This window comes from Perognathus longimembris, chromosome 3 (genome assembly GCF_023159225.1).
Source record: "Perognathus longimembris pacificus isolate PPM17 chromosome 3, ASM2315922v1, whole genome shotgun sequence".
Lineage (NCBI taxonomy): Eukaryota > Metazoa > Chordata > Mammalia > Rodentia > Heteromyidae > Perognathus > Perognathus longimembris.
The window spans coordinates 73,029,053-73,045,343 of record NC_063163.1 but is presented as its reverse complement, the minus strand read 5'-3'; the positions used below and the strand labels follow the sequence as shown (position 1 = coordinate 73,045,343).

Sequence of the window (16,291 nt, the reverse complement as noted above, 5' to 3'; positions counted from 1 at the left end):
CCACATCCAGTCTTCTGTGGATGGTCAACTGCCACATCCAGGTCTGTTGCTGTGGAGCCATGTAACAGTCCAGGGCATCTGGGTCAGTGAGCTTGCCATTACTGACAGCCCAGCTCACATCACACCTCCCATTAACTCCTTCCTGTGTTCTCACACACACGGGCTTGAAGGACTATGACCTCGAGGCAACCACAGATAGATGAGGTCACTATGACTTACAATGAAAATGCCTGATTGGAAGGAAAGGAGATCTTCCAATCTCCCGTACAAGATTACCTGAAGAAACACTCTGAAAGCACTGCTCATGGGCTGGTTTATATTACAATCCAAACCCATAGTAGCTAAGTCACTGGGTAATTTCTGAAGATGAACACTCAGAATAGAAATGTGTATTGTCATGTTTTATCCTTTAGTCCATCAATGGAGAATGAAAGCAATCATAGAGAAATTAAAACAAAGTAAGAATGCCTTACAAGGCAAGGACTCTTTTTGCTACTCCTGAAGCTTGAACTCTAGACCTAGGTGCTGTCCCTGAGCTCTTTTTGCTCAAGGATAGCACTCTACCACTTTGAGCTGCAGGTCTAGTCTGATTTTTGAGTGGTTAAATGGAGATGAGAGTCACAAGGGCTTTTATGCCTGGGCTGGCTTCAAACTGCAATCCTCACATCTCAGCCTCCTGAGTAGCTAGGATTATAGGCATGAGCCACTAGCCCCTGACTTTTTTTTTTTTTAATTAGTAATACCAGAGTCTTCATCTCTGGCACCATGCACAGTGGCAAGTACTCTGTGACTTGAGCCTCACCTCCAGCCCTCTGTTTCAGGTTGGTTTGGGCGGGGGGTGGGGGGAGGTTGTTTTTTGTTTGTTTTTTTCTGAAAAGGTGTATTTCTGCCTAGAGTTGCCTTGGACTGAGATCCTCCTATTTATGCCTCCCAGGTAAGCTGGGTTTGCACGTGCCCCCACTGATCATTTTCAGGGTTTCTTTTTTTTTTTTTTTTTTTTGTCCCAGTTGGCCAAGGAACCACCATCTCCTAATTACCTGAGATTAAAGTTTGATTCCTCAGAAGTGTGTAATGGAGGAAAATGTCCATTTGTCATTGGAAATTCAAATATTTACTCCAGTAAACGCCCATGAATGGGATTTCTTTTTTTTTTTTTTTTTTTTTTTTTTGGCCAGGTCTGAGCTTGGACTCAAGGCCTGAGCACTGTCCCTGGCTTCTTTTTGCTCAAGGCTAGTACTCTGCCACTTGAGCCACAGCGCCACTTCTGGCCGTTTTCTATATATGTGGTGCTGGGGAATCGAACCCAGGGCTTCATGTATAGGAGGCAAGCACTCTTGCCACTAGGCCATATTCCCAGCCCATGAATGGGATTTCTTGATAGTGTGCATTGGGTTGTGTCCTGCTTAACTGGAGGTCAGAGGCTGCTGCTGGCATGCAGGGAATAGAAAAGCCAGGCATACAGCAGCTGAGAGCACAGAACACGCTCATAGTTGTGGGATACCAAATTTTCCTTGGTGGGACCCAGCATTACTGCATGGATACGGACTGGAGTGGAACACACCTCAGTAGTAGGGCACATCATAATCATGCACAGGACACAAGGTCCTGGCTTCCGTGCAGCCAAAACCATTTTACACGGAAACCTGCCACATTAAACATCATTCTAGCACATGCTTCTTTCCTCATATACTTGTGTGATTTGTGTGTACATGTACTACTAGATTAATTGCACTTTGGGCTCTCTGTAGTTGTATGAATGTTCTATAAGTCTTAATTTATTGAATCCTGTTTGGAATAATTTTTCAGACATTCTCTTGTGTTTTTAAGCATAGATTGTGTTTTCTTAAAAACTTGGTGCCTGAACAAAAACACCAAAAAGAAATGCCAAAATGAACTTTTACCTCAGTTGTTATAAAAAATCACAGAGCCAGACACAGGTGGCTCACACCTGTAATCCTAGCTACTCTGGAAGCTGGGCTCTGAGGGTTGCAGTTTAAAGCCAGCCGGGCCAGGAAAGTCCATGAGACCCTTCATCTGCAATGAAGTACTCAGGAAAGCCAAAAGTGGCACTGTGGCTCAAGTGGTAGAGCACTGGCCTTCAGCACAAAGAAGCTCGGGGATAGTGCCCAGCCCCAGAGTTCAAGCTCCAAGACTGGCAATTTAAAAAATCACAGCCAGCTGCTCGTGGCTCACATTTGTGATCCTAGCAACTCGGGGAGATTTGAGGATTAATGTTTGAAACCAGCCCAGCAGGAAAATCCATGAGACCTCCAATTCATCACCAAAAAGCCAGAAGTGGAGCTGTGGCTCAAGTGGTAGAGCACCAGCCTTGGGCAAAAAAGCTCAGGGACATTACCCAGGCTCAGAATTCAAGACCCAGGATTGGCACACCCACACAAAATCAGATTTGCTGTTTTCTCTTTTGTGCCGGCACTCACAAGGGCACTTGTGAGTGGCTTAACTAATCTCCACCCTCTTAGTAGCAACTAGATCTATATATGTTGAGTTGTATTCTGTCCAGAGAGTACCTCCTCGCTTCCCTCCATGAATGCAAAGATATTCTGTTGAGATGTCAGTGGGGGGTTTTGTTGTTGTTTTGTGGGGGGAAGGGGTTGGGGACCAGAAACTTCAGGTAGTTATTCTCTTTCTACTCTCATGTAGAAAAAAAACAAATATGGCCCAGGTGTGGCTCAGTTGTAGGGTATTTTTGTAGCAGGTATGAGACCCTAGATTTGGTCCCTGGCACTGTTAAAAAAAATAGAAACAAGTATAGATATTTTTTCAAACTATCTGTTGCCCTGGAGAGTTATGATTAAAGTACTGCATGCTGAGGGAAAGGTGTAGCACTGTAATTCATAGATAGGTGGAATGAAGGTCAGACTGGTAAAGGTGAATTGGGTTGGGGACTAATTAGCCTAGGAAGAGCTGGGTTGTGGATTTGAACTCAGTCCCTCCACAGAGGACAAAGGAGGGTCCCACTCTGGAAACCCCATAGACAGCTGTGCAGGCATACCACATTCCTTGTGGGGTCCCCACAACCCTCTCTCTGTCACCACCTGACGGGACATCGGATCCTGGCTGCTGGCTTGGCCCCACTGTGGGATGGATGGAACCCAGAGCCTATGATAACCAGGGAGCAGAAGTCCCAGCCCTTGCTGTTGTCACTGCCACGTGGATCATGTGGAGGGGGTGTGGCATTGAGCGGTTCCAGGGTTGGACAGTGGGCAGAGCTGAGAGGTTCCTGAGCCTGCAGAGAGACCTGAGGGAGTCGAGGCCTGCAGGAAGGAGGAATAAAAAGAAGCTCACTCCCTTGGAGGTTTGGAGGTTGAGGCTGCTCTGGGCTCTGGGTAGATAGTCCAGAACAAGGTAGTCACAGACCAGTATTTGGAGGAGGAGGCTGTTCTGGTTCTAGGTTCTTTGCTGGAGGCTGGGAATGTGGCTTAGCTGTAGAGTGCTTGCCTAGCATGCACAAAGCCCTGGGTTCAATTCCCCAGCACCACATATATAGAAAACAGCCAGAAGTGGCGCTGTGGCTCAAGTGGCGAGTGCTAGCCTTGAGCAAAAAGAAGCCAGGGACAGTGCTCAGGCCCTGAGTTCAAGGCCCAGGACTGGGACACACACACACACACAACACTTTTGTCACCTTTAGCGGCTCCTCCATGGATTTTTCTCACTCAGGTCATTACAAACTGAGCAGCACAAGCAAGGACGCAAGTTCGAGGCGCAGGTCCTCCAGGGTGGGATCAGGCTGGTTCCAACGGCCCTTCCTGTGCTTCGAGGGTCCCCTGGCCCCTCACTCACCGTCCCTAGGCTTCAGGGTGTCTCGGCGCCTGGACTCCGGCTCCCACGCGGGTCACAGAGGGCAGACTGCAGCACCAACACTCTGGGTGCCAAGCGCAGCCACAAAGGCGAGTGTGGAGATGTGCCTGGTCACACAGATTCACACAGCAGCTCCTTTACCCACCTGATTGGACAGTTCTCATGACCATGCCCCTTCGGATTGACTTCCTGATTGGACAGTTCCTATGGGCCCACCTTCTTGACTGACAGAAAGGAGAGCCTGATAGGTGGATTTGACTTCCTGGCTGGACAGTCCTTACGGGGCCCACCCTCTTCTGGTTGATTGACAGAGTGGGTGGGCTAGACAAATGGATTCAGGATCCCACGGTGAGGTGAGTGCGACTCTGCTCTCAGCAGACTTGTTTAATCTAGAGCGTGGTCCAACTGATGTCTTCCCTCAGCGACTCTTGAGCCGGTGACACACTGCTCTTGAGACCCTCAGACTCCCTTGCACGTGGGGTGCCAACCTGGCCTAGCAAAAGAGGGGTACCTAGCCCAGGCCCCCCTGGAGCAGCAGGGTTCTGCGGTGCTCAGAGGCTATGAGCGTAGGATTATGTCAGGGAGATTTGTGGTCACAGACTTCATCTGTAATACATCTGGCTCCCTTTTCCTCATGGAGGGAAGTCTGAACCGCACAACCCTAGAAGGACACAGTAATTCATTTGACCCGAGGGCATCTATGTGCTCTAGAAGGTTCTGAGATATGCAGTTTACACTAGAAGGTAATTTTTTTTTCATAGTGATTAGGTTTCTTTGCAGGATTGAGTTTGGAACACAGGCCTGGGGCACCTGTTACGCACTGTTTTACCACAGAGCTGAGCTACAGCCCCAACTCTGGATGAGATAGGTTTGTTGTTGATAATTCTTGAAGATTCCCCTAATAAACTTCCCAATGTAAATAGCTGTTGAATTTTTATTTCAGTGATGTAAATTTTTTAAATAATAAAATGTTCTGTAAATCCTGTATGTAAAATGAAAGTATTACTATGCTTAAGAAACAGGAGGAAAGCCAGCTCACACCTGTAGTCCTAGCTACTCAGGAGGCTGAGATCTGAGGATCGCAATTTGAAGCCACCTGGGTAGGAAAGTCCAGGAGACACTTCAATTTTTTTTTATTATAAGGGGGGGAGGAGATATTATAGTTCTTATCTTCAATTAATCACAGAAAAACCCAGAAGTGGAACTGTGGCTCAAATGGTAGAGAGCTAGCCTTCAGCAAAAAGGAGCTAAGAGGCAACACCCAAGCCCAAAGTTTAAGCCCCAGGACCAGCAAAAAAGAAAGAGGAGAAAAGAGGAGAGGGGAGGGGAGGAAAGAGAAAGAGGTGGAGCCAGACGTTGACAGCTCACTCTTGTAGTCCTAGCTGCTCAGGAGGCTGAGATCTGTGGATCTCAGTTCAAAGCCAGCCTGGGCAGAAAAGACCAATTAATGAGTAAAAGCTGGAAGTACGGGACTGGGGATATGGCCTAGTGGTGGAGTGCTTGCCTCGTATACATGAAGCCCTGGGTTCGATTCCTCAGCAGCATATATATAGAAAAGGCCAGAAGTGGCACTGTGGCTCAAGTGATAGAGTGCTAGCCTTGAGCAAAAAGAAGCCAGGGACAGTGCTCAGGCCCTGAGTCTAAGCTCCAGGACTGGCAAAAAAAAAAAAAAAAAAGCTGGAAGTACACTTGTGGCTTACAAGGAAAAGCTAATCAAGAGCACAAGACCACAGTCAAATCCCACTGTTAGCACACAAACAATTACATTTCAATACCATCCTCCTATACTTCCTAGTCATTCTTATTACTATAAACTCAAAATCTCTGTGTATGTATGTGACTCAAGGCCTTGTGCATATTAGGCAAGTGCTCTAGCACTGAGCTATATCTTGGCCCTTGCTATTTTGAGACAGTCTAGCTATGTTTGTAGCTCATTCAGGCTGGCCTTAAATTTGGCAGGCCCCTGCCCCCGCCCCATCAAGTGCTGTGATTCTAAACATAAGCTACCAAGTTGGGCCTACCACCACTCTCCTGCAGGTAAAATAGAATAGCTAGGTAAATTACAAACAAGATAGTTGCCAGGAACCTGTAATCCCAGCTATGTGAGGAGGCTAACACAGGAAGGTCACAAGTTGAGGCCAGCCTGGGCAACTAAGCAAGGTACTGCCTCCAAAGTTAAAATGGGGCTAGGAATGCAGTTCGATGTTCAAATACTTGTAGAGCCATATGCAAGGCCCTAGGATCAATGCCTAGTATGGAAAAAGACTTTACAATCTAAAAAATCCATTGTTGCAACGGACTATGTTAATATATCCTTACAGAAAATAATAAGACAATAAGTGATAATACACAAATTATTTGAAAACAGTTAAAATATTTTTAGGAAACAACATGAAAACAGATTTTAGTACCATACATGAAACATAAAAACATACTGTGAGGGCTTGGAATATGGCCTAGTGGTAGAGTGCTTCCCTCACATACATGAAGCCCTGGGTTCGATTCCCCAGCACCACATACATAGAAAAGGCCAGAAGTGGCGCTGTGGCTCAAGTGATAAGTGCTAGCCTTGGGCTGGGGATATAGCCTAGTGGCAAGAGTGCCTGCCTCGGATACACGAGGCCCTAGGTTCGATTCCCCAGCACCACATATACAGAAAACGGCCAGAAGCGGCGCTGTGGCTCAAGTGGCAGAGTGCTAGCCTTGAGCGGGAAGAAGCCAGGGACAGTGCTCAGGCCCTGAGTCCAAGCCCCAGGACTGGCAAACAAATAATTAATTAATTTTAAAAAAAACATACTGTGAAGTCAGGTGATGGTAGCTCACACCTGTAATCCTAGCTACTCAGGAAACTGAGATCTGAGGATCCAAGTTCAAAGCCAGCCTTGGCAAGAAAGCCTGTGAGACTCTTATTTCCAAATAACTACCAGAAAACTGGAAGTAGTGCTGTGTGGCTCAAACTGGTAGAGCACTAGCCTTGAGCAAAAAAAAACTCAGGGACAGGGGCTGGGGATTTAGCTCAGTGGAAGAGCCCCTGCCTGGTGAGCACAAGGCTCGGAGTTCGGTCCTCAGCTCTGGGGGGAAAAAAACTATAAAAGACCAAAAACTCAGGGACAGTGCTCAGGCCCTGAGTTAAAGCCCCATGGCTGAAATAAATAAATAAATAATGCAAAAATGGCCATGTGTGTGTGCACAAGTACAAAAGCCCAAGTTCAAACTTTAGCACCATAAATAAAAGGTATTTACTAGATTAGGAGGAATTCAATGTGGAGATGATACAAGCCAGTACATTAGAATAAGTTCCCAACCTTGAAGATCCAAATTCTATGTCTGATGGGTAAAGTTTGTAAGGAAATTCAACTGCAATATGATTCTTTTGTTTTGTGTCAGTACTGGAGCTTGAACTTAGGGTCTGGGTACCCATTCCTCAGCTTTCCACTTAAGGCTGGTGCTCTACCACTTGAGCCACAGCTCCACTTCCAGCTATTTGCTGTTTCATTGGAGATAAGAGTCTCACAGACGTTCCTGCCTAGGCTGGCTTCCAACTGTAATCCTCAGATCTCAGCCTTCTTAGAAGCTAGGATTACAGGAGTGAACTACTGGTGCCTGGCTCCACTAAATTTTGAGGGCTTTTTGGCTCTTTTATAGCAATGCTTACAACACAAATGCAAGCTTCTCTCATTCCTAAGCACATTGACATGATGGTTTCACACGATTGTAATGTGTCTCCCTCACACCTACCTGGGACATTACCCATCTAGTGTGATGAACACAGAGCGCAGCTGTACAAAGATGTCTCATTTATACTCTTATTCTATTTGCTTTTTATTTGGAAAATATTTTGTTAAAAACTAGGACAACAGGTAGCCCAGGTTTACCAAGGAACAGGAGCATCAATTCCCCTGTCTTCTACTCCTCATCTCATCCCACATGAAAGGCTTGGGGACAATAATGCACAAAGTGCTATTCGTGTGTGTGCAGGCACCCTAGTTAACAGGGCTTGAATTTAGGGCCTTGCACTTTCCTTGATTTTTATCCCTCAAGAATGGCACTCTCGGGCTGGGAATATGGCCTAGCCCCAGCACCACATATATGGAAAACGGCCAGAAGGGGCGCGGTGGCTCAGGTGGCAGAGTGCTAACCTTGAGCGGGAAGAAGCCAGGGATGGTGCTCAGGCCCTGAGTCCAAGGCCCAGGACTGGCCAAAAAAAAAAAAAAAGAATGGCACTCTCCCATTTGAGCCACAGCCCAACTTCTGGCTTTTTTGCAGTCTTTTCTGCCCAGGCTGGCTTTGAACTGTGATCCTCAGATCTCAACCTACTAAGTAGCTAGGATGACAGGCCTGAGCCACCAATGCCCAGCCAGCAACTGCTTCTTCTGGACTTTCCTTATCCCCGCCACCCCCCTCCCCCACCTCAGTCTGAGACCAGGACTTGAACTCTGACTGATGCTTACTTTCACTTTGTGGCTGGCGCTCTACCACGTGAACCAGGCTTTTATCCCCTATTTGGGGACCCTTTTCTGGATCTCCTGAAGACCTGGCTGACGCTAATTCACAGTTCTCATTTTTAATAGGTAGGAGGAGCACATTCAAAGATAATTATAGAAACTAATGCAACTATATAAACCAGTAATAATAGTCTATTATTACTATGAAATGAAGCCAGGCACTGATGGCTCACACCTGTAATTTTAGCTACTCAGGAGGCTGAGATCTGAGGAGCGCAGCTCAAAGTCAGCCTGGGCAGGAAACTCTGTGAGACCCTTATCTCTAAATAAGTACCAAAAAAGCCAGAAATGGAGCTGTGGCTCAAGTGGTAGCCTTGAGCCAAAACAAAGCTCAGAAGCCCAGCAACAGTGGCTCATGCTGATAATTCTAGCTACTCAGGAGGCTGAGATCTGAGGATCACAGTTTGAAGCCAGCACAGGCAGAAAGTCTATAAGACTCTTACCTCCACTAAACTACCAAAAACAAAACAAAACAAACAGAAAAGCTGGAAGTGGAGCAAAAGAAGCTCAAGCACAGCATCCAGGCCCTAAGTTAAAGCCCCAGGACCAACACCAAAAAATGGGGGTAGGGGGGAGGGCTGGGAATGTGGCTTAGGGGTAGAGTGCTTGCCTAGCATGCAGGAAACCCTGGATTTAATTCCTCAGCACCACATATATAGAAAAAGCCAGAAGTGGTGCTGCAGCTCAAGTGGCAGAGTGCTAGCCTTGAGCAAAAGAAGCTCACAGAGCCCAGGACTGGTGGAAAAAAAAAAAAACTCATCTCAGAAAAATCTGGGTGCAGTGTCACATGCCTGTCATTCTAGCTACAGCAGGAAGTATAAATAGGATCATGGAGTGAGGGCAGCTTTCAGGGAGTGGGGGAGACTGGTCTCAGAAATAAACAATAAAAATGACTAGGGGTGTGGCTAGAGTGCCTAACAAGTATAAAAGCCCAAGTTCAAACTCTACTCAGGAGGCTGAGATCTGAGATCAGGGTTTGGGTTCACAGTGAGCCCAGGCAGGAACATATGTGAGCTTCTGATCTCCAATGAACCACAAAATTCCCAAGGGCAGTGGCCAGGCCCTGAGTTCAACTGGCATGAAGAAAGGAAAGGAAGAGGGAGGGAGGGAAGAAAAGAATGAGCAACTGGTAAGGCCAATGTTTCTGAGTTTTATAACATTTCTTTGATGACACGAATTTTCTAGAACAACACACAGATGGATTTTCAGGAGATTCCCCATACTTGGTACATTCGACGGGGTCTCTGCAGGGGACATGTTGGCCTGGGATTCAATCTGATTCCACCCAGTGCCATGAAAGGCTGCACCACGATGCTCGCCTTCAAGAAGTGGCTCTCCAGTGTTTGTGGACAGCGAAGGCCCGGCCATATTCTTCAGCTTAACAAGGTTCTTCTCATCTGCATCCTTTGTCAGTTGATGGGCTTGAGCTCAGGACCTGGGTGCTGTCCTTGTGCCTCTTTGTGCAACAGTGCCACTTCCAGTTTTTGAGTGGTCATTGGAGGTAAGAGTCTCACGGTGACTTTCCTGCCCAGACTGGCTTCGAACCTGGATCCTCAGATCTCAGACTCCTGAGTAGCTAGGATGACAGGTGTGAGCCACTAGTGCCGGTTTCATCTGCATCCTTAACTTGTTGGCAAAATGTTGTGACATCACTGAAGCCTTTCCCACAGTGCATGTCTCTAGGAATGAGTTCTTTCCTGGTTTACTCCATGTTTTATATTCCTGGAGCTTCTTCCAGCCAAGAGCCTTCTCCCAGGATGAGGGAAAGCTTTGCCAGGCTGTGTCTGTGCCGTTACTGCCCATTGTGTGTCCGTCCATGTACTCGGAAAGACCGGGAACATTTGAAGGCCTTTCCGCACTGCTGACACACATAGGGCTTCTCCCCGGTATGTGTTCTTTCGTGGATCCGGAAGGAACGGGAGCAGCTAAAGGCTTTGTGACACTGCTGACACTCATAAGGCTTCTGGCCCGTGTGGGTCCGCTCGTGCATTCGAACAGAGCTGGAACAGCTGAAAGCTTTCCCACACTGCTTGCACACATACGGCTTCTCCCCAGTGTGGGTCCGTGCGTGGATCCTGATAGAACTGGAACAACTGAAGGCCTTCCCACACTGCTGACACACGTACGGCTTCTCTCCTGTGTGGGTCCGCTCGTGCATACGAAAGGAACTGGAACAACTGAATGCCTTCCCACACCACTTACACACGTATGGCTTCTCTCCTGTGTGGGTCCGCTCGTGCATCCGGAAAGAACTGGAAAAACTGAAGGCTTTCCCACACCGCTTGCACTCATAGGGTTTCTCTCCGGTATGGATTCGTGCATGCATCCGAAAGGAGCTAGAGCAACTGAAGGCTTTGCCACACTGCTTACACACGTACGGCTTCTCTCCCGTGTGGGTCCGCTCATGTATGCGCACGGAACTAGAACAGCTAAAGGCTTTCCCGCACTGTTTACACTCGTGGGGTTTCTCACCTGTGTGAGTTCTTTCGTGCATTCGAAAGGAACTAGAGCAGCTGAAGGCTTTCCCGCACAGTTTACACGCATACGGCTTCTCGCCCGTGTGGGTCCGCTCATGGATCTGAAAGGAGCTGGGACAATCGAAGGCTTTACCGCACTCCTGACATTTATAAGGCCCATTGCCCGTGTGCATGATCATGTGTCTCCGGTAGCTCGGGAGAGAGATGAAGGCTCTCCCACACTCCTTGCAATCATAAGGTTTCTCTCCCGTGTGAATCCGTTCATGTTTCCTAAAAGAACTAGGAAAACTGAAGGCTTTGCCACATTTCCGGCATAGGTAGGGTTTCTCACCAGTGTGAATCCTTTCATGACTTCGAAAGGATGTGGGGCAACTGAGGGCTTTGCCACACTGTTTGCACTGGTAGGGCTTTTCTCCTGTGTGAGTCCTTTCGTGGATTTGAAAAGTTTGGTAATACCGGAATGCTTTGCCACACTGCTTACACTCATAAGGCTTCTCTCCAGAGTGAGTTCTTCCATGGTTTCGGAAAGAGCTAGGATGGCTGAAGGTTTTCCCACACTGTGTGCATCGATAGGGTTTTTCTCCCGTGTGCATTCTCATGTGCCCTCGGTAGGTGGTGTGATAAACGAAGGCTTTCCCACACTCCTGACATTCATAGGGCTTCTCTCCCGTGTGAGTTCGTGTGTGGATCTGGAAGGAGCTGGGCCAGCTGAAGGCTTTCCCACACTGTTTACATTCATAGGGTTTCTCTCCCGTGTGAGTCCTTTCATGGATGCGAAATGAGCTTCGAAAGCTGAATGTTTTCCCACATTCCCTACACTCATAGGACTTCCCTCTATACTGGTGGCACCCGTGGGCTTTCCGCCCAGTATGAGACTTCGTGTGTCTTTTCAGCGATGAATGACACATGTAGGCCTTCCCACACATGCCACATCCATAGGGCTTTGCTCCTGGCAGAGTTTTCTGGTTCCCTTGGAGATCTGGAAGCTGGCTAAAGGCTTCTCTGTGTTGACTAGCTTTCCTTTCACAGAGTCTCTCTCCTACAAGAACTCTTGTTAAAAAAAAAAAAAGCAGTACACGATTAGTGGATTTTTATTAAATTTTACAATAACTGGTGAGTCAAGATTTCTTTTTTTTTTTTTTTTTTTTTTGCCAGTCCCGGGCCTTGGACTCAGGGCCTGAGCACTGTCCCTGGCTTCTTCCCGCTCAAGGCTAGCACTCTGCCACTTGAGTCACAGCGCCACTTCTGGCCATTTTCTGTATATGTGGTGCTGGGGAATCGAACCCAGGGCTTCATGTATACGAGGCAAGCACTCTTGCCACTAGGCTATATCCCCAGCCCTGAGTCAAGATTTCTAAATCACTAACGGGTAGAATTCTGTTACTGTTTTCAGGAAGCAGGTACTTAGTGAAGAGTGATTAACCAGGGCTGGGGATATAGCCTAGTGGCAAGAGTGCCTGCCTCGGATACACGAGGCCCTAGGTTCGATTCCCCAGCACCACATATACAGAAAACGGCCAGAAGCGGCGCCGCTGTGGCTCAAGTGGCGGAGTGCTAGCCTTGAGCGGGAAGAAGCCAGGGACAGTGCTCAGGCCCTGAGTCCAAGGCCCAGGACTGGCCAAAAAAAAAAAAAGAGTGATTAACCATAACTATTATTAAAATAGTGATAGTCAAACCATGTAGTTTCTTTTTTCCATTGTGTGTGTTGGTTCTGGGGCTTGAACTCAGAGCCTAAACACTGTCTCTGAGCTCTTTTGCTCAAGGATATTGTTCTATCACTGAAGGCTACAACTTCACTTCCAGAATTTTGGTAGTTAATGGGAAAAAAGAGCCTCAAGGGCTTTCCTGCCCCAGGTTGGTGACAAACTGTGATCCTCAGATCTCAGCCTCCTGAGTACACAGGATTACAGGCGTAAGCCACCAATGCCCAGCTTTATATAGTTGCTTAATATTGTTTTGTGGGGTTTTTTCCCCTCTTTTCGTGTCAGTCATTGGACTAGAATTTCAGGCTTAGGGCGCTGTCCTGAGCTGCTTTTTGCTCAAGGATAGCACTCTGCCACTTGAACCACAACTCTACTTCCACCTTTCTTTTGGTATTTTAGTGGAGATAAGAGTCTCACAGGGGGCTGGGGATATAGCCTAGTGGCAAGAGTGCCTGCCTCGGATACACGAGGCCCTAGGTTCGATTCCCCAGCACCACATATACAGAAAACGGCCAGAAGCGGCGCTGTGGCTCAAGTGGCAGAGTGCTAGCCTTGAGCAGGAAGAAGCCAGGGACAGTGCTCAGGCCCTGAGTCCAAGGCCCAGGACTGGCCAAAAAAAAAAAAAAAAAAAAAAAAGAGTCTCACAGATTTCCTGCCTGGGCTGGCTTCAAACTTTGATTCTCAGATTCAGCCTCCTGAGTTACTAGGATAACAGGCTTAAACAATTGATACCTAGCTGTTTCTAGCTGGATTATTCATCAACTACTAAATAGCTCCATCATTTTAAAATTTATTGGTAAAAATGTTCAAAGAATACAGGCTGGCGTTATGGCTCAAGTAGTAGAGAACCTGCCTAGCAAGTATGAGGCCCTATGTTCCAACTCCAGTACACACACACACACACATTTTTTTAAATCTAAGAATAATAAAATATAAAATTGGATTGTTTTACTGATTTATTTGTTTTTAAATTTCATGACATTTTAAGATTCATGAGACATTAATTTGTTTTGTGAGTACAACTCACCTTACATTTTTCCCCTGGTTTTTATACTGCTCTTCAATGTTCTGCTCTTCCCAATTGTCCCCTAAAATCACACAAAGAAAAATTACTGTAAATTATTGGAAGTTATAGAGAATTAGTACGTTCTAAGTCCCTGATGAGTGGATACCCCTATATTACTGATGAGCAAGAAATATCGTTTTGGGGGCTGGGAATATGGCCTAGTGGCAACAGTGCTTGCCTCATATACCTGAAGCCCTGGGTTCGATTCCCCAGCACCACATATAGAGAAAACGGCCAGAAGTGGCACTATGGCTCAAGTGGCAGAGTGCTAGCCTTGAGCAAAAGAAGCCAGGGACAGTGCTCAGGCCCTGAGTCCAAGCCCAGGACTGGCAAAAAAAAAAAAAAAAAGAAATATTGTTTTTACCATGTACCAGTAACTCACACCTCAAATCCTAGCTACTTAGAAGGCTGAGATCTGAGGAACATGTCCAAAGTCAGCCAGGACAGGAAAAGCTGTGAAATGCTTGTCTCCAATCAAGCACCAAAAAAACCCAGCAGCAATGGACAAGCGGCAGAATCCTAGCCTTGAGCAAAAAAGCTCAGAGGCAGAGTCCAGGCCCTGAGTTCAAGCCCCAGGCCCAACACACACACACACACACACACACACACTCACACTCACACACACACACACACACTCACACTCACACACACACACACACACACAGAACCAGGTGCCAAAGGCCCACAGCTATCATCCTAGTCAGCAGGCCAGTCCAGGTAGATAGGTCCATGGGAGTCTTATCTCCAACCAACCACCAAAAAGCTGGAAGTGGCACTGTGGCTCAAGGGGCAGAGTGCCAGACTTGAACATAAAAGCTCAAGGACAGCATCTGGGCCCTGAGTTCAAACCCCAGGACTGGTACAAAAAAAGAAAAGAGCAAAAGAAGAAAATATTGTTTCTAACTGACTAAAAGGAATAATTTTATAAATAATGTATAATAATTCTAAGAACAATCATTTTTTTTGCCAGTCTTGGGGCTTAAAGTCAAGGCCTGAGCACTGTCCCTGAGCTTCTTTTGCTCAAGGCTAGCACTCTACCACTTGAGCCACAGCACCACTTTAGCATTTTCTATTTATGTGGCATGCATGCTAGGCAAGCACTCTTACTATTAAGCCACCTCCGTAGCCCATAATCACTTTATTCTAGGACTCATTTTCTTCTTACCTAGAGAAGCCAAGTTAGTGAAGGTTTCCTGCATCACATCTCTGTAGAGTTTCCTCTGGCAAGGATCCAGCAGAGCCCACTCCTCCTGGGTGAAGTTCACAGCCACATCCTCAAAAGCCACTGTGTCCTGAAACGTCCCAAGAGGATGGTTAAGAACGGTAGCCTGGGGCCAACCACTCAATTCACTAAGAACTTGAAATGGCTCTGTGTAAAAGAACACGCTCAGAACTGTTTGTACAGCTTAATAAAAGGTAGGACTCACAAGTGTCAGCACCTTGCACCACTACTGCGAAACTGAGTCCTCTCTCATCCCAGACCCCTCACCCTATAATCAGGTTCTAGAAAAGGTAAATGATGGGAGACCAGTCACTTTCAACCTGCAGTGAACCAGGACCGGAGGTGTTTGATGAGAAACAACGCAATCAATTTGAGAGTCATAAGAGCTTGAAAATACTTTTCTTTCTTTCTGGAATGAGTTCTGCTTGCAGTAATTTGGGTAATTTTTAATCTGACAGAAAATAAAATATATCCCCAAAATGGCTATATAGTCTCCAAAGATGTGATAACTTAGCCTTCCAAACTCCTTATCTGTTCATACTTACTCAGAAATCAATACCACCACAAACACATGGAAATTATCTCTACATTTCTACTACAGCCAAATCTGATTACTCTTCACTGATAGGATGCACAGTATCTTGGAGCAACTCTTTACAAGTTAAACAAATACTTTTATTTTATTTTATTTTTGGTGCTGGTCCTGGGGTAGTATTGAACTCAGGGCCTGGGCACTGTCCCTGAGCTTTTGTGCTCAAGACGAGTAGTGCTTTACTATTGAGCCACAGTTCTACTTCCTGGCTTTTTGGTGGTTAATTGGAAGAGTCTCATGGACTTTCCTACTTGGCTGGCTTTGAACCTCCATCTTCAAGCCTCAGTATTGAGCCACCAGTGCCCAGCACAAATATTTCCATGTTAAGACCAACAATTTAGCCAGGCACCAAATTAACTACCAAAATTGCAATAAATCATGGCTGGGAATATGGCTTAGTGGTAGAGTGCTCACTTCACATACATGAAGCCCTGGGTTTGATTCCTCAGCACCACATATATAGAAAAAGCCAGAAGTGGCACTGTGGCTCAAGTGGCAGAGTGCTAGCCTTGAGCAAAAAGAAGCCAGTGCTCAGACCCTGAGTTCAAGCCCCAGGACTGGCAAAAACAAAACAAAACAAAAAAAACTTAAAAATGCTGTAAGTGGAGCTGTGATTCATGTAGTAGAGTACCAGCCTTGAGCACAAATGCTTAGGGACAATGACTGGGCCCTGAGTTCAAACCCCAAGACAGTCATGAATGCATGCATGCATACATACACACACACACACACACACACACACACACACACACAACCAACAGTTCCCTTATCACAGAGCTTCCCATCACCTACAGGCTCAGATGTGTGTGAGATTTTAACACAAGATATAAACTTATACTCTTTCTTTTCTTGCGTGTGTGTGTGTGTGTGGCTTTTCAATTCTATTGTTACCAGTACAACCATGATT

At 46.5% G+C, this 16,291-nt stretch overlaps 1 protein-coding gene across 1 annotated transcript in view; it reads right to left on the bottom strand.

Annotated features, from left to right (window-relative positions):
• LOC125348723 (zinc finger protein 709-like) overlaps positions 1-14,967 on the bottom strand; it is a 39,305-nt gene extending 24,338 nt beyond the window's left edge. The window contains exons 1-3 of the mRNA XM_048342213.1: positions 14,736-14,967; positions 13,532-13,592; positions 10,157-11,851 (exon numbers count right to left, since the gene is read on the bottom strand). Coding sequence (XP_048198170.1) covers positions 10,157-11,851; positions 13,532-13,592; positions 14,736-14,769 — 1,790 coding nt within the window. The 5' untranslated portion in view covers positions 14,770-14,967. The remainder of the gene's footprint in view (positions 1-10,156; positions 11,852-13,531; positions 13,593-14,735) is intronic.
• Between the last annotated feature and the right edge of the window lie 1,324 nt (positions 14,968-16,291).